Consider the following 22515-nt stretch of genomic DNA (forward strand, 5'->3'; position numbering starts at 1 on the left):
CTCTCGATTGTGCATTTATAAAAGTTTGTCAGGGTTTTGGGTGACAAGCCGAATTTCTTCAGCCTCCTGAGGTTGAAGAGATGCTGTTGCGCCCAGGGGTTGTTTGACATTCTGGAGCAGACCGATAAGGTTCGTAGGGACCGGGAGACCCTGAGACGGTTCATGCCGCCTCCTCAGGCCCCGGGTCCAAGGCGAATGGGCCGCCACCACCCACCTGCACCTGAAAGACGGTGGGGTCCCTCTCCTGACCCATCACCCCGTGCTGAGGGACGACAGCGTGGAGGGGCACAGCGTGCGGTGGAGCAACAACCTGTCAACCGTCACCGCCATAGGGACGTGCCTGGGGGACCCCTCATACACCCTTCCCCGGCCACTTCTCCCAGTGTTAAAGGGAAAAGTGGGAGGAGGGTGTGGAATCCCCCTGGGTGTTGTCGACAATGCACAAGGGGTACCGACTCCAATTCTGGTGCCGGCCCCCGTCCTTCAGGGGCCTTCATGTCACCACAGTGGCCGACCCCCTGAAGAAAACCCTGCGGCTGGAGATCTCCTCACTCCTGAACAAGGGTGCCATCCTCAGGATCAAGACATCAGAACGGCTAGGTGGGTTCTACTCCACTTATTTTGTGGTCCCAAAAAGAGACTGAGGGTTTCGACCAATTCTGGACCTCCACAACCTCAATGGGTACTTGAAGGTACTGAGGTTCCACCTGCTGTCCCCAGCCCGTGTGTTGCAGGCCGTGTCCAGGGACCAGTGGTTTGTGACACTGGACCTGAGGGATGCGTACTTCCATGTTCCTGTTCACCCAGCTCATTGGCAGTACCTCCGATTTGCTTTCGAAGGGACGGCTTACGAATTCATGGTTCTTCCCTTCGGCCTCTACTTGGCACCCCGCACTTTCACAAAGTGCATGGACGCTGTCCTGGCACCTCTGCCGAGGATTGTTGATCCTCAATTACCTGGACGATTGGCTGATTTGTGCCACGACAGAGACTTGCTCCTGACCCACATCGGCGGGCTGGACATTACTGTAAACGACAAGAGTCGTCGTCATGCCAATGAGGGTAGCAGACGCCTCCGGTCTCTTCAACGGTGGTTCCACTCCCACCGGCTGCACCCGAAGCGCCATCGTAACCACCAGCTGTGGGTGACCGCACAGTGCCTCAAGGCATTGTTGAGATGGTGCTGTCGCTCCTTTCTCTCAGGTGGAGTGGAGATGCTGAGGATGTGCCGCTGCGAGCTGGTCAGCACAGGCGCCTCCCCAATCAGCTGGGGGGGTGTGACCAAGGGCAGGTCGGCCAGCGGCTGTTGGCTACCCCCTTGGAGCGGCAGGCACATCAATACACTAGAGCTCCGAGCTGTACTGCTGGCCCTGCGGTCTTTCCTTCCACATCTGAAGGGAAAACATGTCCTGGTGAGAATGGACAACACCACATTGGTGGCTTACATCAACCATCAGGGTGACCTGAGGTCCTACCGCCTCCACCTTATGGCACGGGAGCTCCTTTCCTGGGCTCAGGGACGTCTAGCGTCTCTATGCGCAGCACACATACCTGACATCCTGAATGTTGCAGCGGATATGCTCTCGAGGGAGGGCCCGCCACCTTGGGACTGGAGCCTACATCCCCTGGTGACGCAGCACTTGTGGGACAAGTTCAGGAGGGCGCAGGTAGACCTGTTTGCCTCCCTGGACAATGCACACTGCCCCCTGTGGTACTCCATGTCGGAGCCACCAGGGCCTCTGGGCTTGGATGCTCTGGCTCATGATTGGCCAAGGCTGGAGCTTTACACATTCCTCCCTTTTCCCCTGATCCAGGCTGTGCTGGACAGGACCAGGATGGCGGATCATCGTCTGCTGCTGGTGGCCCCATACTGGCCCAGACGACCCTGGTTCAGCCTTCAACTGTCCCTGTTGTCTGGGACACCTTGGCAACTGCCCCTGAGACCTAAACTGCTGTCTCAGGCCGGAGGAACTGTCGCACCGCCTCAGTCAGTGGGCTTGTCCGCTGAACCGCACCAATGGTCCATGTTAGGACTACAGGAGGGTGTAACCATGGCAAACCAGTTGCGCTGTCGGTTGTTCTGCTCTTGGTGCACTGGTATTGAGGTTGTGCCCGAGTCATGTGGGGTGTAGTATGTCCTCCAATACCTGCAGTCTCGCTTGGATGAGGGCTTGGCAGCCTCTACACTTAGAGGGTATTTGGCTGCTATATCTGCCTGCCATGTGGGGTGGATGGACAGGCTAGTGGGTCGCCATCCCTTGGTGTCCAGGTTTATGAAGGGGATCCGTCGCCTGCGTCCAGCTAGGACCCGCTGAATGGCGAGCTGGGATCTAGATATGGTCTTGGCAGCTTTGGCAAAGCCACCTTTCGAACCGTTGGAGTCAGCCTCCCTGAAACACCTCCCTATGAAGGTGGCTTTGTTGGTAGCGATTAGAGGTTGACCGATTAATCGGAATGGACGATTAATTAGGGCTGATTTCAAGTTTTCATAACAATCGGCAATCTGCATTTTTGGACACCGATCATGGCCGATTACATTGCACTCCACGAGGAGACTGCGTGGCAGGCTGACTACCTGTTATGCGAGTGCAGCAAAGAGCCACGGTAAGGTGCTAGCTAGCATTAAACGTATCTTATAAAAAACAATCAATCTTAACATAATCACTAGCTAACTACACATGGTTGATGATATTACTAGTTTATCTAGCTTGTCCTGCGTTGCATATAATCGATGCGGTGCCTGTTAATTTATCATTGAATCACAGCCTACTTCGCCAAAAGGGTGATTTAACAAGCACATTCGCGAAAAAAGCACTGTCGTTGCACCAATGTGTACCTAACCGTAAACGTCAACGCCTTTCTTAAAATCAATACACAAGTATATATTTTTAAACCTGCATATTTGGTTAATATTGCCTGCTAACATGAATTTCTTTTAACTAGGGAAATTGTGTCACTTCTCTTGCATTCTGTGCAACAGAGTCAGGGTATATGCAGCAGTTTGGGCCGCCTGGCTCGTTGCGAACTGTGTGAAGACTATTTCTTCCTAACAAAGACAGCCAACTTCGCCGAACGGGGGATGATTTAACAAAAGCGCATTTGCGAAAAACGCATAATTGTTGAACGAATGTACCTAACCATAAACACCAATGCCTTTCTTAAAATCAATACACAAAAGTATATATTTTTTTAAACCTGCATATTTAGTTAAAAGAAATTCATGTTAACAGGCAATATTAAACTAGGGAAATTGTGTCACTTCTCTTGCGTTCATTGCACGCAGAGTCAGGGTATATGCAACAGTTTGGGACGCCTGGCTCGTTGCGAACTAATTGCCAGAATTTTACGTAACTATGACATAACATTGAAGGTTGTTCAATGTAACAGCAATATTTATACTTATGGATGCCACCCGTTAGATAAAATACGGAACGGTTCCGCATTTCACTGAAAGAATAAATGTTTTGTTTTCGAAATGATAGTTTCCGGATTTGACCATATGAATGACCTAAGGCTCGTATTTCTGTGTGTTATTATATTATAATTAAGTCTATGATTTGATAGAGCAGTCTGACTGAGCGGTGGTAGGCAGCAGCAGGCTCGTAAGCATTCATTCAAACAGCACTTTACTGCGTTTGCCAGCAGCCCTTCGCAATGCTTCAAGCACAGCGCTGTTTATGACTTCAAGCCTATCAACTCCCGAGATTAGGCTGGCAATACTAAAGTACCTATTAGAACATCCAATAGTCAAAGGTATATGAAATACAATTGGTATAGAGAAATAGTCCTATAATAACTACAACCTAAAACTTCTTACCTGGGAATATTGAAGACTCATGTTAAAAGGAACCACGAGCTTTCATATGTTCTCATGTTCTGAGCAAGGAACTTAAACGTTAGCTTTCTTACATGGCACATATTGCACTTTTACTTTCTTCTCCAACACTTTGTTTTTGCATTATTTAAACCAAATTGAACATGTTTCATTTATTTGAGACTGAATTGATTTTATTGATGTATTATATTAAGTTAAAATAAAAGTGTTCATTGTTCATTCAGTATTGTTGTAATTGTCATTATTACAAATATATATATATATATAAAAATCGGCCGATTAATCGGTATCGGATTCTTTTGGTCCTCCAATAATCGGTATCGTGTTGAAAAATCATAATGGGTCGACCTCTAGTAGTGATTACTTCCATGAAGGGGGTGGGTGAGCTCCATGCTCTTTCAGTAAGTTCTGAGTGCTACCGGATGGACCCTGGTGGGAGGAGTATATCCTGTCTGCTTATGACCCCCCGGCAGTAGCGGGGGAGTCTGGGCCTTCCTCCGGCATGCTGTGCCCTGTGCGGGCACTGGCTGCCTATGTGGAGTGAACACGGTCAGAGAGAACAACAGGCCAGCTCTGTCTGCTATGGTGAGAGAGTCCTGGGGGCTGGGTTATCAAAGCAGAGGCTCTCTCATTGGATGGTGGACACGATTACGACAGCATACCATCTGGCTGGCAGGCCAGTGCTGGGATCTGTGGTGACACATTCAACACGAGGTGTGGCTGCGTCCTGGGCTCTACTGAGAGGAGGGCCCCTTGCTGATATCTGTGCTGCGGCCAGCTGGGCTTCCTCTTGCACCTTTGCTAGGTACTATCGGGTAAATGTGGTACCTTCCTCTGCGGTTCGTTCAGCGGTCCTCGGCGTCGCCTCCTTCCGGGTACTGTGCCGGGACCCCCCTTCCACATTGACGGCCCATGTGTCTCGGTCCCGCGCTGGGACTTCGCCGCTGGCTGGCCAGGTCCCTCTAGCACCGACTAAATCTGGTACGGGTATACCAATATATTGGAAAGATCCAATATAGTGAAACATAACGAAAGTTACGTATGTAACCACGGTTATGTGAGCTATATGGATCACTCCAATCCTCTACGGTGCTAGAGGCGCCTCAAAAATGATGAAGAGAACGTGTGTCGTGACCATGGGGTCTATATATAGGGGCGGACCCCAGCCGTGACACAGGTGTACACGGGAGTAAATCTGTAAATCCTCACCTCGGATGTATTCCTCCACCGCAGAGTGATACCAATATATTGGAGTGATCCATATAGCTCACACAACCGTGGTTACGTACGTAACCTTCAGTCAGTACCTAAGCCCAGGCATTCACTCTCCTCCCCACCCCTCCATCAGCCGACAGCCTCCACTAAAAAACCCTTAACTCATAAGAGCTCCAGCCTCTTCTCCAGCAGTCAGTACCTAGTCCAAGTCCTGCTCCTTTCTCCTCCCTGTCCATGCGAGTGGCTCTGGGCTGTGTAGTGAGCTGGGAGATCTCCCTCTGCAGATCCATACGTTCCTTCTCTGTCCTCAGCAGCTGCACACGCATCTCCTCTACCTGGGAACACACACATGGAGGAGTTTACCCACACAGAGGATATGAATTTGATTAACACCGTAGCACCCACCCCTACACAAACACACACCTTTAAGAAGAGCTACTCGAGTACCTGTTGTAGAAGAGCGCCCCTGCCTCCTTCTGATTGGTCCAGCTGTCTCCTGGCCCTCTCCAGTTCCGCCTCCATCTTGAGGACAGATCACATGATTAGTGCCAAGAGTTTTAGCTGGTCAGGTCACACGGTCAGAAAAAAAAATCCTGGCCCTACACATGACCCGGACAGACACAGGCACATTCATGAGATCTCTTTCATTATACAACCAGGAAGTACTTCAGCTCATATAGAATATCATCTGCATTATTCGACAAGGCAGAAAGTGGGTTACAGAATACATGGCTAAAATATTATTTGCATGCACACACACACATTTTAAATACTTTATTTGACTCCACAAATCACATTACATCATGAAGGATTCAAACATTTCTAAGCTCATTGATGAAAGGACAATTAAGGAAACGAACACCTTCTCCACACAGCTAGGCTGCTCAAAACTAAAAAAGTTTGTTTATTTGTCCTTTATTTAACTAGGCAAGTCAGTTTGTAGCGGTATTTAATTTAAGAACAAATTCTTATTTACAATGCCGGCCTAGGAACAGTAGGTTAACGGCTGAAACAGAGCCGTACCTAGTCGGTTGTTCTGTTCTACTCTTAGGCAGGCCTGCAATCTGAAGGCCACGTACTGTAAGCCTATGTACGTGACCCAGACTGCCAAATATCAATGCCACCAACTTGCATTGGTATCCCAGGCTGTCCAAGCGTGATACGAGGGCCTGGTATTTAAGGAGCTTGTCAGAAAAGGCCTGCTCCATGTAACAATCAAATGAGCAACTCACTTCCAAAATCAGCACCTCCAACACACACACACACACACACACACACACACACACACACACACACACACACACACACACACACACACACACACACACACACACACACACACACACACACACACACACACACACACACACACACACACACACCTTGGTCTTCTCGCTCTCTGATCTCAGTAGTTTGTTCTTGACGGCCTCCTTAGTTTCCAGGTCCCGAGCCTCTCGCCTCCTCAGAGCCTTGAGAAGGAAACCATAGAGTAATGAATGATACATATATGTACACAAACCCCAGCACTATGCATTTAGTGTGTAGTATCACATTCAAACTAAATTAGTTAACGTGCCTTTTAGCCTTTAGGCAAGTAGAGAATCGAAAAAGGCAAAGAATAGCCTTTAGGCTAGTTGATAACCGAACAGTCAGGAGGAGAAACACGAGTAATGGTGTTACAGTCGATGGCTAGCTAGCTTCCATCTCCTCTCAAAGAGACAATGTGTTGGGTTTCTAATAGAGCTTAGCATCCCATCCCACACACTCCTGTTTCTGTGGTGTTTTGTAAAGGCTTAGTGATGTATTACAGCCCCTTAAGGCACCATCCACCAACTGACTCATCCTATCCATTCATTCACAACATGGCAGTAGAGTAGAGTAGGCCCACTGGAGTGTAGCCTTATAATACAACTACCCAGGCAGACCTCTCCCTTGCCCCGTCTCTCTTTAGTAAAAGAGATGATTTTCCTCTTCATTTCCTCTCCTCTTGTTTATTTACCCTTAACTTGGGAACAAATACATTATTTTCCCCTAACCTGGGGCAGCCGGCTTCTCATTAGAAGAAGAAGCTCTCTGCAGTGGAAAGAGATGCAAATGACTTAGCCACCTCTCTTATCACTGCTTCTCTCTGAGGAGAAGAGGGGAGGATTAGAGCTGATAGATAGCTAAACACTGCCCCCCAGCGGTAACTTTCAGAACTGGTCCTAATTTGAAAACAACAACACACTGACATGGAAAAGGCTAATTGCAGGGATGGAAGGACAGCTAGAATGGTTTGGATGAGAGGGGTGGATGGTGCGAGATGAATGTGGGTTATATTAGGGAAGGGTAGAAGTCAAGGTGTCCCACCTCCTGCAGTTCATCAGACATGATACCCCGCTGTTCTGGTCGTCTGTCTGACACGCTCTGTCGCTCCGAACGCATCTCCCTCTCAATCTCCTGCAGACGCTTCTCCACACGAGACGACACCTGGGGGAGAAAGTCACTGTAGGTTACAGCACTAAGCGTTCTAAGATCACCTCTAGAGTGGAGCAGCTAACGTTGGAGTAAACATTTTTACAGTTATGTATTTAATGTGAATTCATGTATTTCCAGTGATGCTATTACATGTACATTTTACAGCAGTGAGTGCCTACATTTTCATGCTTTTTCATACTGTTATGTTACTGTTATGTTCCTAACTGACCGAGTCCTGTCTCTGTGAAGTCGTCAGGTGCTCAGACAGATTCTCCAAGGCTCGTCTGGTGTCAATGTCAGACCTTAGAAACAGGGAAACAGGAATTAATTAATTAATGAATGGTACATTTTGGACATTACAGGGCCTCTACCTGTTCCTCCTGAGGATTTCTCTGTCCATGTCGTCCCCCAGTCTCAGCTGGTCACTGCGCAGGTCTCTGAATGACTGGTGCAGGACGTGGACCTGAGCAGGAAGAGGAAAAAGAGAACACTTGCACTACTTAAAACGTCCACAAGGGCTGCATAATACTGTTATAGCACTGTCATAGGCTGATACTAACAGATTCAACTGTTACTGAGAAAACTTTAGGGCACAAAAACAATACAATGCGCCCTCTGCTGGTTCTTGTCTCTAACTGCACTACAACAGTGAGCGTTGAAGTGGCGATACTGAAGATGCAGAGCTTTGACAGATAAGGTGGTCTCAGGACTTACATCCCCGTCTGGCAGGCTGGAGTCTCTGAAGCGGACTGTAGCTGATCTAGACCTCCTTCTCGCTCCTCCTTCTCCGGCCGACTCAGATCTCCCATAGTCCTTCAAGGGAGACGTGGGGTAGAAGCGCTGGCCCTCTACAAACGTACACAATAAACTGTGGGCTATATAACTATTTTATAACTGTATAACTGCACATAATTATTTTTACAAAATAAAACAGTTATAATAAGTAAAGTTTCTAAATTAATTCCATCTGCCCCCTGGTGTTTTGACCTTGACTATCTGTCTGTCAGGTATTGTTTTACTTAGTGTTGGCCAACTGAGACACAGCAGCATAGGTCTCACATCTAGACATTATACATAGCATATATCACCTGAGCCATAGCCAGCTTCCAGGTCGCTGGTGTGCAGGGTGGAGGCTGAGGCACTCCGGACCCCTGAGGAACTATGCAGCCTCTGGTTCTGCAGCTGAGCGATAGACTCCTCCAGATTATCCCTCAACTAGAGAGGGGGAGGGAGGAAAAGAAGGGGAGATGGAGAGACAGATGTACTAGAGAACTTCTGACAATGCGTTGATTGAGTTTTACAGCACACAACCTTCATGTATAAAATGAGACATGGGCAATTTAAACTAAACAGCTGCAGACAGTACATTTTTTATATTGTTTTACTTACTGTTGCCATGGCTTCCGCCTGGTCATCTGTGTGCTCTCTGTATTGCCCCAACATCCGGTCCACTTTGTTCAAATTCCTATTAGTGTCCTGGAATGAGAAAATAGCCATTAGTGCTGGCTATAATGGTTTTCGGAATGACAATTCGTAAGCAAAATATTCGAAAGGTTTTGACTGGTTTCAACCTGAATGCACAGTTATTGACTGTCATTAGCAGGGAAAAGAAAGGAGACTAGCCTACCTGTAAAGTACTCGCCAAGGTGTTAATTTTCTCTGAAATGGCTGGAGCATCAGGACCTGTTCTGTGACTGTCCCGTCGCGATCTAGAGCTGGCATTTCGCCCCCGTGACCTCAGCCCCCTCGTCCGGTCGAAGGTGTCTGACTCGCTGGAGGATTCCATTGTTTTGGTCAGGAGTAGCCTTTAAAATGTTTTTAAAAACTTTACTGCTGATATTACTAATCGCTGATTAGCAATTTAACTAATCAGATTAGCTAGCTAGCAAGCTGGAAAATATAACGTTAGCTAGTTGCATCTTTTCTTTATGACAGCTCTTGTTTTTTATTCAAACTCAGTTAGCTGTACATTTTTGTATAACTAGCTATGAGTTTGGAAGCTAGCTAGCTAACGTGATGACTGTTAGTAAATCAGATAGAAAACTGGCTAGCTAACGTTAATATAACTGTGCTAACCATGGCTGGTTTAGCTAGCTAAACCAGACTAGCTAAACCATTTTTTAAAAACAGGTTTTATCTGGAACCATCGGTAGCTAGCTAACTCAACTAAACACACTCTCAACATATTAGCCACACTTACCAGCATGAATTAGCAACATAGAAACCGTTAACAAGTCACTTTAGCAAGTGACAACTGAAGAGGGACAAGCCAGTTTCTCTCTGCTATGGCAACTTGAACTGGCCGCCAAGAACAGGAAGACAACAAGAGTTGAACAGTTTCAAATTACGTCGGGAGTTGTAGTTTTAAAAGTTACCCCAGTGACGGAATTATGTGTGAATCACATTCTTGAGAACTACATTGTCCGAAACTTGCTCTGGGGAGATGCATATTGCGCCACTGCGACCGCCTTTCAGATTACAGCACAACCCGTCTAGTTACTAGGATGCTACTGATATAAGTAAGAAGATAAGAAAGATAAGAAGATAAGACTTTGTTTGTTTATTTTATGTAGGCTAGCATATGCCTGTATCTATAGCCTGTTATCTATAGCTTCGACTAATTCGTGCACCCGCACATTGACTCTGTAACGGTACACCCTTCATATAGCCCCGCTATTGTAATTTTATTGCGGCTCTTAAATTATTTGTTACTTTTATTTCTCATTCTTATTTTTTTTAGCAATTTTTTATTTATTTTCATTTTTTTAACTGCATTGTTGGTTAGGGCTTGTAAGTAAGCATTTCACTGTAAGGTACTGTACCTGTTGTATTCGGCGCATGTGACAAATAACATTTGATTTTAAAATTATAATGATTATAACTTATTGACAATTAATAATTATAATAGGTTAGTAGCTCAATTAATGAGTAGGCTAATAATACACTGAACATTAAAACACATCATGATTTTAATGTGGTGTTTTTAGGTTATGTAGATGCTTGAGCTTTATGATATGAAATTGCATTTCTAGGAAGGATAGCCTAAATACTTTATAAAATAGCCAATGAGGTAAAGAAAATCCAATATATTAAATTCCCCTACTTAACACAAGAGTGTCTCAGAAGTCTTCTGTAGACCCACGCCATAAGAAGCAAGACTAAATCCACACCTCAGAGAGAGTATCCCCAAGCGTCTCCTCTCACCGCTCTCTCACACGACACCGAGAGTCAGTGGCCAATAAGAAAACTGTCAGTATAATTGTACTGGGACGAGTCGAGTTCATGTGCTGAAATTTATGACAAACAAAGTAACGTGCTTCAACTTCAGTTTGCCGTGGGCTTCAGGTGAGAAGGTTTTCGTCAGTGCCTGAAGTGCTTTCAAATTACTTTTGATATTTTTTCAAAGAGATGACTGAAAACGACCGACACCGCTTGCAGGTGATAACATGTGCGCTGTTTACCCTCGTCACGTTACCTATCAAAACTTTGGGGGACACCGACTCCTGCCCCACTGTTTGCGAATGCTCAGAGTGGAAGACTTACACTATCTCTTGCTTTGACATTGATGTCATTCCCACATTTCCTACAAGCACAGAGACAATGTAAGTATCTGTTTGTATAGGCTTATTAGGATTGATGTGTCAGTGATCTTGAGCTGTGTGTGTGTGTGAAAAAGTTAGAATATACAGGTTTGAAGATAAAACTATGATTTTGAGATATATTCAGAAATTAAACTTCAAAAAAAAATAACCAATATGGCCAAAAGTATGTGGACACCCCTTCAAATTAGTGGATTTGGCTACTTCAGTCACACCCGTTGCTGACAGGTGTATAAGATTGCGAACTCAGCCATGCAATCTCCATAGACATACATTGGCAGTAAAATGACCTTACTGAAGAGCTCAGTGACTTTCAATGTGGCACTGTCGTAGGATGCCACCTTTCCAACAAGTCAGTTCGTCAAATGTCTGCCCTGCTAGAGCTGCCCTGGTCAACTGTAAGTGCTGTTATTGTGAAGTGGAAACTCCTAGGAGCAACAACGGCTCTGAAGCGGGGAGTGGTAGGCCACACAAGCTCACAGAACGGGACCGCCGAGTGTGTACAAATCGTCTGTCCTCGGTCGCAACACTCACTACAAGTTCCTAACTGCATCTGGAAGCAACGTCAGCACAATAACTGTTTGTCGGTAGCTTCGGTAGCTCCATGGCCGAGTAGCCTAACATCACCATAAGCAATGCCAAGCGTTGGCTGGAGTGGTGTAAAGCCATTGGACTCTGGAGCAGTGGAAATGCGTTCTCTGGAGTGATGAATCACGCGTCACCATCTGGCAGTACAATGGATGAATCTGGGTTTGGCGGAATGCAAGGAGAACTATTATAGTGCCAACTGTAAAGTTTGGTGGAGGAGGAACAATGGTCTGGGGCTGTTTTTTATGGTTCGAGCTAGGCCCCCTAGTTCCAGTGAAGGGAAATCTTAATGCTACAGCATACAATGTCATTTTAGACAATTCTGTGCCTCCAACTTGGTGGCAACAGTTTGGGGAAGGCCCTGTCCTGTTTCAGCATGACAATAATTATATATATATTTTTTAACATTTTCTTTATTTAACTAGGCAAGTCAGTTAAGAACAAATTCTTATTTACAATGACAGCCTAGGAACAGTGGGTTAACTGCCTTGTTCAGGGGCAGAACGACAGATTTTTACCTTGTCAGCTCGGGGATTTGATCTAGCAACCTTTCAGTTACGCTCTAACCACTAGGCTACCTGCACAATGCCACCGTGCACAAAGTGAGTTCCGTACAGAAATGGTTCATCGAGATTGGTGTGGAAGAACTTGACTGGCCTGCACAGAGCCCTGACGTCAACCTCATCGAACACCTTTGGGATGAATTGGAACGCCGACTGCCCGACCTCACTAATGCTCTTGTGGCTGAATGGAAGCAAGTCCCCACAGCAATGTTCCAACATCTAGTGGAAAGCCTTCCCAGATGAGTGGAGGCTGTTATAGCAGCAAAGGGGGACCAACTCCATATTAATGTCCATGATTTTGGAATAAGATGTTCGGCGAGCAGGTGTTCACATACTTTTGTACATGCAGTGTATATTGGCACAGAGATGATCAAACACTAGATCGTCTAAATTACTTAATAGGCTGTTATTTTCAAGAGATTGATTTTAGTCAGTAAACATTTACAGTTTTATAAAACAGAATCCTTGGCACACTCAGTGATGCAAGGCAAACATTTCTCTTTAATGAGTTCATACCATAACGAATCTTGTCTGAGAGAACAGAGAACCAGTTTATCAGACAGCCTGTCCATGGAGCTTTGAGGGTGTTTGGGTCATGTCTGCAGTGTGTCTGTCCTCACTTGCAGTAAAGGGAAATATGCCTACATATGTGCTTATGAGAACAGGAAAGGTAAAGAAATGACCAGTAAAAAATATGTTATTGAAACAGAGACATGTATTGAAAGACATTATGCAGTTTATTTGTTATTGGTATAACTATATATTCAAACACAATTCTACAAATGTGCAAGGACAAAATCATAATTGATTAAACAAGTGACCAAATCAGTTTCTCTGAATCAGCGTTATTAAAAAGTTATCAGTTTTTCCTAAACATTTCAATAACTTTTTAGTGCTAGGGTTTGTCATTGTGTATTGGCTGCAGAGAGAAGGGAGGATATTGGCTTTGATATAAATATCTCTCATTAAAGTCTAGGCTTATTCTGCCCCTGAATCCTTAACATACTATTCCTTTATCTGCACATGTCAGAGCAAACTTCTCCTAAACGCTGCGACACTGAAAGACTATCCAGGCTCTGTAGGCTTTGCTTGGGACTCAGGATTTTGTGATTTTTGGCTTTGGGTTGCAGCTTAAATGGGACCCTATTCCCTAAAGTACACTACTTTTGACCATAGGGCCCTGGCCAACAGTAGTGCAATATATAGGGAAAAGGGTGACATTTTGGATGCAGCTCTGGTCCTGTCTTGGGTGAGAACAGCAGGGCAGACAAAAAGGCCATGTCCACTTCACAGGATAATGATCGTCATGATAACTTTATTTGTAAAGCACCGTCGTCTGGAGACGCACTCATGAGTAGCAGATGTCACAAAGCGGAGGGAGAGATCTTTGGTGGGCTTTTGTGCAAAAGCGACCATTTAATTCTTTATTCTCTCTTATCCTTCTGGTGACTGGGGCATCTGGTGTGTCAGCCCCCAGGCATAGGGAGGCATCAGGGAGGGCAGGGCAAGGGTTTGTGGGGCATGGTGGGTCTACAGCCCTCCTCTGGCTGTGCAGGTTTAGGTTAAACAAAACGTGTGATAATCTACATTCTGCTCCAGTTTGTTTTACCGGTATGCTCAGAAAACATTCCTCTGTTACCCATTCTTCAACCGTCCCCCTCCTCACCCAGCCACCATCTCATGGTCTACCAAGGACACCCATCACATGAAATTATGCTCTAATCAGTGCCCCAATTCAGCCGGCCAGACGCCCCCGCGATGCCACTGCATTCTTCACCCTCGCATAGTTTGCCCAATGCCCTCCAGGAAACAAAAGACAAAAAAATATCTCCCAAAATAGTCCAAAAAAGCCCAGCCCAAAATAGCCATCTGGCAACCTGCGTGTAAGACAGGGATGTTCTGATAGTTTAGGCGTGAATATGTTGTACTGTACACAATGACAGGGGCACATTGTTGGAGCTGAACCCATTGTGTTAGTGCTGCTGGGACTAGGTCCCTGTCTCTTTTGTGTTAACACCGTTTCAATTTAAGGGGCTTTATTGGCATGGGAAACATATATTTACATTGCCAAAGCAAGTGAAATAGATAATGAACAGTAAACATAACACAACATAATATCCAAAAGAATAGAGACATTTCAAATGTCATATTATGTCTATATTCAGTATTGTAACTGTGTAAATAGTTAAAGTACAGAAGTCTCTCTGTAGTACCACTGGTTAGCTACAAGAGGTTGACATATCAGCACATTGTCAATTGTTTCTTGTAGAGCATGCTAATAAAAAGTGTGTACCGTGTCTTTGTGAGTGCATGTGTGTGTGTCACAGGGGTAAGACAGAGAGTACTCTATTCAGGTTATGTGTGGGGGGGGGGGGGGGTGTATTTCTGCAGTTCTTGTCCATACGTTGAAGAGTTAGATAAGAGGTAGAGGTACGGTGGAAAGGAAAGCAGAGACACTCTTTAAAAGTCTGTGTAGCGTGACTGCTAGTTCTCCCACACCAGACGCTGGGCCTGCTCGATGCACTCAAATACAATATTTACTTTTCACAGCACATTTCTCAAACATCCAGAGAGAGAGTGTGCCGTTTGAGAATAATTAGGGAGAACAATTTTTTTCAAGAGAGGGGGAAAAACCCACAATAACTCTCTTCAGTCTCCTAACACTGGAATTCTTGGATTCATTCTAGAATAACAATTTATTTAGATCCAGGTATCCGTTGTCTATAAATCCCACATAGATTGTAATTAAGGGTGAGATTGATTAATTTAGCTCTGAAGAATCGATTCCCAAATGATTTTTAAAGTAGTCACTGTGGGTCTATAGGGTTGGGGGAAAATATTGAAGTATAGAAGTGTGATTAGTTATAGGAAATTACCATGACTAATAATTATAAACACAGCTGTTAGAATGAATGAATGACTTCAAACTGTGAACTATTTTAATTTGATAATCTGTTAATTAAGATTTAAGGAAACAAACATTATAGTCACAAAAGCAATATTCATAGTTTTTTTCATTACTTTCTGCTCAAAATGCAGTTACAGTAACAGAACAACGAACAGAAGAGGAAAAACACTGAGCCCAGGCACTGCATAACCTAACACTTGATAGAACACTTGAAGACAGTGATAGTGGTAGAGTACAGATTGAAGGTTTAGCCTAGGTCTACACCAATGGCGGTCAGTGCTGTTTTAAGATGATGCAATTAATTTTTTTCTTCTTCTCATGAGCATGGATTTATTTATCTTATAGCGTATTGGATGACTGTCATTCATATTCCATTCATCAAGTTCAATGTAACATCGATAGGTTTAGGCTACTATGTGATACTGGAATTTTCCCTATACCCACCATGAGGTTGCTACAACCTAGCCTATGAACGAAGGTTTACAACGTAGGTGCACACAGGTCGAGAGAAACATTTGAGGTGACAGACAGTGACACATTCAATACCGCCTTGTGCACTTTTGCCTGCATCTACCTGATCTAGGGTGTAATCATTAGTCACACAGTTGCAAACGAGTTTCTATGGGACAAATTCAGGTACTGTATGTTTATCCCTGTTTTCGTTCCATTTGCTTCCGTGTAATAAGCATTTTTCAACAGAATCGGCAGAATGAATACACCCCTGATCACGCGTAAACTCAGTTCACTTTCATAGCAGCCACGTTGTATTCCTTCTCGCATCTATGCGCTCTCCCCTTCTCACCTTCTCCCTTAGTTTGTGGACTTCAATGCACAATACATTACCTGTATGTGACCAGGCGGAAAAACCTTTCCAAGCGGAGCCATATCATAACCGCTACACACAGCCTACATCGTTGTCCCCATATTAGCGAAAGTAACATCATAGTCAGCAAAGCTAATAGAACTAACAAGTTAGTAAACCCGATACAATCATGCAGTAACGTTAGTGTATAGTTAGTACGCAGTTTAGCAGTTACACCGGCAAACCCCGGTGGCAATAAATTAGTAAAACCAAAAGCTTACCTTGACTTGGAAGAGTTCCAGTGTTGTGTTGGATATTCATAGCCAGCTAGCTAACATAGCATCCCTCTGTTTGAGCAAGGTGTTTGAGTAGGCTAAACTTGCTAGCTAATTCAATTAAACTCTTTTGCTTCTCCTTAATCTTTGAAGAAATTGTCTTTCTCTTTCTTTGAGACAAATACTCAACACGTTTTGAGCACTACAGTGCTAGCTAGCTGCGGCTTATGCTTTCAGTACTAGATTAATTCTCTGATCCTTTGATTGGGTGGACAACATGTCAGTTCATGCTGCAAGAGCTCTGATAGGTTGGAGCACGTCCTCTGGAAGTTGTCATAATTCCTGCATAGTCTATGGAAGGGGATGAGAATCATGAGCCTCCTAGGTTTTGTTTTGAAGTCAATGTACCCAGTGGAGGACGGAAGCTAGCTGTCCTCCGGCTACACCATGGTACTACCCTACAGAGTGCTGTTGAGGCTACTGTAGACCTTCATTGCAATAACAGTGTGTGTTAATAAATTATTTGGAGACGTGAATATGTTTAGTGTAGTTTTATCTAAAAATGATAACTTACATGTTTTACAATGTCTATTTTTATGAAATTCACTGAGGAGGATGTTCCTTCCATTGCTCCTCTAAGGAGCCTCCACTGGCCTACACTTGGCACGATTAGGGACAATTTTAGGATTTTAAGATTGAGTACAGTTTGAAGTTGTACACTGTTACGCTGTCACTTACTAAATCATTAAGGCCCATCATTAAGGCCATAAATAAGCCCAGTATTGCTCCATCATTCTACTTGAGAGAGATCTAGTAGTAAACAACACCAGCCATGTTGTCAGCCCCTCTCTGTTCTGACACCATTATAAAATACGAGGGTTTTTCCTCTCTTGAATGACAAATTGAGGGTGTCATTTTCCCATAAAGCCTGTAGGATGCTGATTGTCTGCCCTCTGTGGCCCCAGTGTAACACTGGACTGGTTTTATTATGGCGTGTGTGTAGTAGTAGTAGGTATCCAGTGAAATGGCTCAACACATTGTGATGGGAGTCTGCTCTGTGTATCTCTGTTTGTTTGACCTTGTCAAAGAGCTGCCGTGCTCTACGCTACCACTGACCAACCCCCTGACTAACCGCCAGCTCTCAGCACTGAATTAGTCCATTGTTTCTCCAAATTGTTCTGGCGTGCCAACCCCCCCCGCCCCCTTGTCCCATCGTCCTCGTCTCGATACAATCTTTCCAAATTAGTAAAGATTGGTGTTAAAATAGTTGTCAAATGGGAGTAGCGAAGGGTAAAGAAAAAGTTAGATCAATGTCAGACATGCTTAGCAGAGAAGTGCAGGTGTTCCGAGCAGACGCTTAGGCACATTGAAGTAGGTCTATGGAGTATACGGCTCCATTACCATCTGAGTCAGAAGTCTAAAGAGGATCTCCATTTTCGTTGGCTGAAATTATTTTTGGGAAATGGTCTACTGAGCGAACTATTTATCCTAGTGAAGAGCATTTAAATAGTGTTTCTTCTCCAGGCTTGACATTCAACTAATACTAGGGGCTCGATTTAATCCGTAGTGCTGAAGATCCACACTGTAGCACGATTGACATTTTTAAAGGTCCTTTCCGATTTGAGCCGACATATGCAGCGTTTCCTGTGAAGGCAGTCATGGGAACATTGCCTTCAAATTTCTATCGCACTGTGGCGTGCATCTTCTGCGCTACAGATTGAAACAAAACCTAGGTCCAATAGCTAGCTCAGCTACCGCCGCTGTGATTAACTACTGCAACAACAAACCAAAAAATATTTATGTAATGATATTGATAACAATATCACCAATGGTCATTTCTGGTGATAAACCACTAATAAACCACTTTTTAGTAATAAACCATTATAACCCAGTGTGTTTCCCCCATCCACCAGGTCGTAGGTGTAAGCAGGGCCAGACATTGTTTGGTTTGGCTGAGAGCTGAGGGGCTAGGTCCAGGTCCACTCCTACATACTCAGACCCAACGTTTTTGTTTTCCCCTCATGTTCCTATGACAGGGTTTACACCATACACTTCAAAGAACCCTTTCATCCAGCCCTGCATTGCATGGAGAGAGAACCTAGTAACCAGAAACATACAGTCTATCTACCAATGTTGGTCTGGAGCCGACCCGGGTTAGCCGAGGCCGACTTCGCTGTAAATTAAGGATCTTGTTTGATTCTATAACAAATTTGTAATACCGACAATTCTGAAATCAAAGCGATCGACAGGCTTTGGAGTGTTCCTGAGCTTGTACCCTCATTTGCCCCCGCTCTTCATCTCCAATCCATGTCTCTCTCTCTCTTTTCACTGTTGGGTCTACTTTTCAACTCCAAGATGAATCCATGTCTTCAGCACTCTTGCGTTATGGTTTGCTTGATCAATTTCAATAGTCTGCTCTGCTGCACGCCCAGTTTACAGGATACAAAGTGTATGATGAGTGTTTTCAGGGCATGCCTATAGATCCTGCAGACTGACTGAACAAGCAGAAGGACAGGGTTGGGGTTAATTCCACAAATTCAATTCCCTCTCCCTGTAAATTCCATTTATTTCAATTCAAATTCCAGGTCAGTCTTTAAATTCAGAGATAATTCAATTGCTCTCAATTTCAATGTTAGGTAAATTCCAATGATTCATTTCCCAATTCAATATTATCCCCAACAATTCCACAAATTCCAATTTGAATTCAATTCCCTCAGGCTTTCAGGATGATCATGTCACTGTTCAGACATTCTAGCTATACTTGAAACATAGAAATACAATTTAAAATGGTTTATAACAAATCCTGCAGTACATTTTTGACACTAAGTGTATACCAGATGGGGATACATTTTTAGGATGGGAAATTATAATACACACCATAATATGCACGCACACAAACACTTACACACATACTGTATACACACACTCACCTTGTTTGTACTCATGTTATAGCCAACTCTTGACTTTTGTATGTATTCATTATCTTTAACTGGTGACATGTTTGCATGTTTCAGTAATGAATAAAATGGTTAAATAGTTGTACATCTTTGCTTCATTTTTACTCATTCTGTTTTGCTGCATAACACACTTACATTATTTGTCTACCCATATGATGTGGATCACTGTCAGGTTATTAGATGTATACGGTTCAGTAACAACAGAACACCGTGGTTGTAGTAACACTTTTAACAGGGAGTTTGTAAATGTGTAGAATGTGTTTGTTTTGGGTCCACACTGGTAAGAATAACCCAACACAATGTTGAAACACAGAACGCTTCCCACCACTAGATCACATAACTAGACGTAAGCTGGACGTGATCTGAACGCTGCCAACAACGTAGTAGAAGAAAGTGAAAGCTGCAACAGGGACTCTAACCAGGGCTCATCTGTGGCAAAGTGAGCTCTAATGGCCATTGCCCTGAAAGCCCAGTATTCCTCTGGACAGAGGCAGTAGCCCTACAATGCTGGGATATGTCTTGTTACAATAGCCTACTGTAAGTCATTGACACGAACGTAATAAACATCATGAAACGGCCTAGGAAGTGCCATAAGTGTAAGCCAACAGAATTAATTATTTGACATGAACCTGTTTAACTGCGTTGATATGGCTTAATTGCCCATTGTCCAGACTCGTTATATTTGCACATACCATGCAGTTGCACCAGGGGAATTTAAACCAAACAGATTTTTTTTGCAGGTCTTCTGTTTACCCATATTTATTGATGAACTAATTTCCCATCATGAAAATGTATCCCCATTCCCCAATCAAAAACCTCCATCAATACCACAAATAAAGACAAATATTGCTTTTTACTCCAATCTGGCAACCCTCATAAAATATAACATGGCACCAGTATCCCAAAGTATTAAGCGAAAGTAAGCATAGAACACAGCATTGGCACTCATTTCAGTGACAACCTGGTTGATTAACAACAACAAAGGCAGTGTAGAACACCATTGCCCAAAATGCATTGCTCCAATAACTTTGAAAAGATTGTTCTGAAGTTTGCCCACGCAAAATGTAATTTCCTATGAATAAGGTTGCACAAATATTTGTGTCTTTTCCTATGAGTTAAGTCGCACCAAAACACGTGTATTTTCACACGAATTAAGCAACACAAAAATGAACAAAATCTGCTGAAATAGTTTTTGTACGTATTTGCACAATATGAGTGTTTGATTGTGTTGGATCTGTCAATTTTACATGGATCTGTAAACTTTACATTGATCAGTACTCCTCTATGTCTCTTCCAGATGGCTTCTGGAGACGCGTCTGACATCAGTGCCAGGAGATGTTTTCTCCAACCTGGTCAACATCTCAAGGATGTGAGTGAATCACCATCAGCACAATCGCACAGTCTCTTTTCACCATTATTCCCTTCCTTGTCCCTCTCTTTCTATCTCTCTGATCATCATCACAAATTCTCACCTCATTGAGCCACAAAGCTATATTTAAATTCTTAATATCCCGACTCCACATCATCCACCTGTCTATTATCCTCCCTCTGATCCAAAAAATTGGGATCAGGGATCCAAGCCTTTTCCAAGCCTCCTCTCGCTCTCTGCTTCCTCTCTCTCTCTTTCTCCCCCCACACTCTCTTTCTCCCCCCCAAAATCTCTCTCTCTCTCTGTCCTCTCCTCCACTTGTGCAGATGATCTGTTCTCTGTTTAGTGTCACCGCTGTGTGCTAATCACAGTTGGAAGAGCTAATGCGTTCCTAGAATAGGAATGTCAGCCTTCCCACCGCAAGGGCCTAGGCATCGGCAAGGTATTCCGGTGGAGTCGCCTGTACGGATTGGTGCATCGTTCAGGGAACGGGTTAGATGATGTGGTAAAATATCAACTCAGTAGAAGAAGGTGGAAAAGGGTATCACCAAGCCAAAATGTTGAAAGCAATGCGAAAATTTGAAATTGATTTCTTTTTGACAACTTCTCTGAAAATATACACGAGCTAGGCCTTGATCCCAGCCTGAGGCCAGTGGCTGTGTCCAAGTCCTACATGAGGAAAGAAGAGCGAGAGAGAGCAAAAGGAGATGTTTTCCCCAGCCTCACCCAGCACACCTCTATATTGCCCAACAGAATAGCAGGTTAGCGGTTTTCGTCATCAATCTTGTTCTGGGGGCAGCTCTGCGGAGTGGTCGCTAGCTGGCACAGACAAAGTCATCAAATCTGATTTTAAGCCTAACCTTAACCACACAGCTAACTCTAATGCCTAACCTTAAATGAAGATCAAAAAGTTTAAAATATATATATATATATATCATACATTTTTACTACATAGACAATTTCGACTTAGCAGCTGCCCAGTTCTGCCTCCAGGACAAGACCCATGACAATAAGCTTCAACCTGCCACAGAATACTGGAATAGAGACCCTTTTTAACCTGTAGTCTAGACAGTCTAGACTGGAAGTACTTGTTTAGCCCCCTTCATTTAGCAGCATGTAAATAGTATTTATTAGCAATCAGGAGCAATTCTAGTCTAGTGCACTGCACTTTAAATACTAACCCTGCTTTCTCACAATGAAGAGACTCATTCCATTTCTGATATAGATTCATAATCTCAGTCTGTTTGTTTTATATGCCATTAGACTACACAGTAGTTACTCAGTAATAACAAATGAAAGCAGTGGTACTGATGACTGGGTAATGGATATGTAGGGTGCATACATACCTGTTAAATTACCCATGGATTTCGAGGCATTGGGAGAGGTGGGTGGTTAAGACTATAGGACTGAGGCTAAAGCTTTGGATTGAGGATCATTAGTCTAGTAGCTTTACTTCTCACAGTGGTTCAGGTACACGCCCCTCCGTATTTATTTGGACAGTGAAGCTATCATATTTTTTACATTGGGCTCTATACTCCAGTATTTTGAATGTTTCAATTGAGGCAACAGTACGGAATCTCACCTTTTATTTGAGGGTATTTTCATACGTATCTTTTTTAGTGTCCCCCCCCCATTTTAAAAGAATTAGGACAAATTCACTTATAGTGTATTCAAGTAGTCAAAAGTTTAATATCTGGTCCCATATTTTTAGCACGCAATGACTACATCAAGCTTGTGACTCTACAAACTTGTTGGATGCATTTGCAGATTGTTTTGCCCAATTAGGACCTGAATGGTGAATAATCTAGTGCTATCTTGGAGTACCTTTTATTGTAAATAAGAAAATAATTTTCTGAACACTTCTACAGTAATGTGGATGCTACCATGATTATGGATAATCATGAATGAATTGTAACAAGAGCAAAGATCATACCCCCACAAATTCTA

The 22515-nt window shown here is 43.8% G+C and overlaps 2 protein-coding genes across 4 annotated transcripts in view; one reads left to right on the plus strand and one right to left on the minus strand.

Moving 5' to 3' along the window:
• Positions 1 to 9836, minus strand: part of LOC139556487 (centrosomal protein of 128 kDa-like) — a 38779-nt gene extending 28943 nt beyond the window's left edge. For 2 of the 3 annotated variants that reach the window (XM_071370500.1, XM_071370503.1), the window contains exons 1-11: positions 9708 to 9835; positions 9135 to 9312; positions 8897 to 8983; positions 8596 to 8722; positions 8222 to 8355; positions 7879 to 7970; positions 7737 to 7809; positions 7400 to 7519; positions 6433 to 6519; positions 5498 to 5572; positions 5250 to 5385 (exon numbers count right to left, since the gene is read on the minus strand). In XM_071370500.1, coding sequence (XP_071226601.1) covers positions 5250 to 5385; positions 5498 to 5572; positions 6433 to 6519; positions 7400 to 7519; positions 7737 to 7809; positions 7879 to 7970; positions 8222 to 8355; positions 8596 to 8722; positions 8897 to 8983; positions 9135 to 9293 — 1090 coding nt within the window. In that variant the 5' untranslated portion in view covers positions 9294 to 9312; positions 9708 to 9835. Of the gene's footprint in view, positions 1 to 5249; positions 5386 to 5497; positions 5573 to 6432; positions 6520 to 7399; positions 7520 to 7736; positions 7810 to 7878; positions 7971 to 8221; positions 8356 to 8595; positions 8723 to 8896; positions 8984 to 9134; positions 9313 to 9707 lie in introns of all 3 variants that reach the window. The other variant, XM_071370501.1, reaches the window with a different exon arrangement.
• Positions 9837 to 10683: 847 nt separating this feature from the next.
• The window catches only part of tshr (thyroid stimulating hormone receptor), a 31777-nt gene continuing 19945 nt past the window's right edge, over positions 10684 to 22515 (plus strand). The window contains exons 1-2 of the mRNA XM_071370504.1: positions 10684 to 11109; positions 20497 to 20568. Of these exons, the coding sequence (XP_071226605.1) occupies positions 10916 to 11109; positions 20497 to 20568 (266 nt within the window). The 5' untranslated portion in view covers positions 10684 to 10915. The remainder of the gene's footprint in view (positions 11110 to 20496; positions 20569 to 22515) is intronic.

Source organism: Salvelinus alpinus, chromosome 27, assembly GCF_045679555.1.
Source record: "Salvelinus alpinus chromosome 27, SLU_Salpinus.1, whole genome shotgun sequence".
Taxonomy (NCBI): domain Eukaryota; kingdom Metazoa; phylum Chordata; class Actinopteri; order Salmoniformes; family Salmonidae; genus Salvelinus; species Salvelinus alpinus.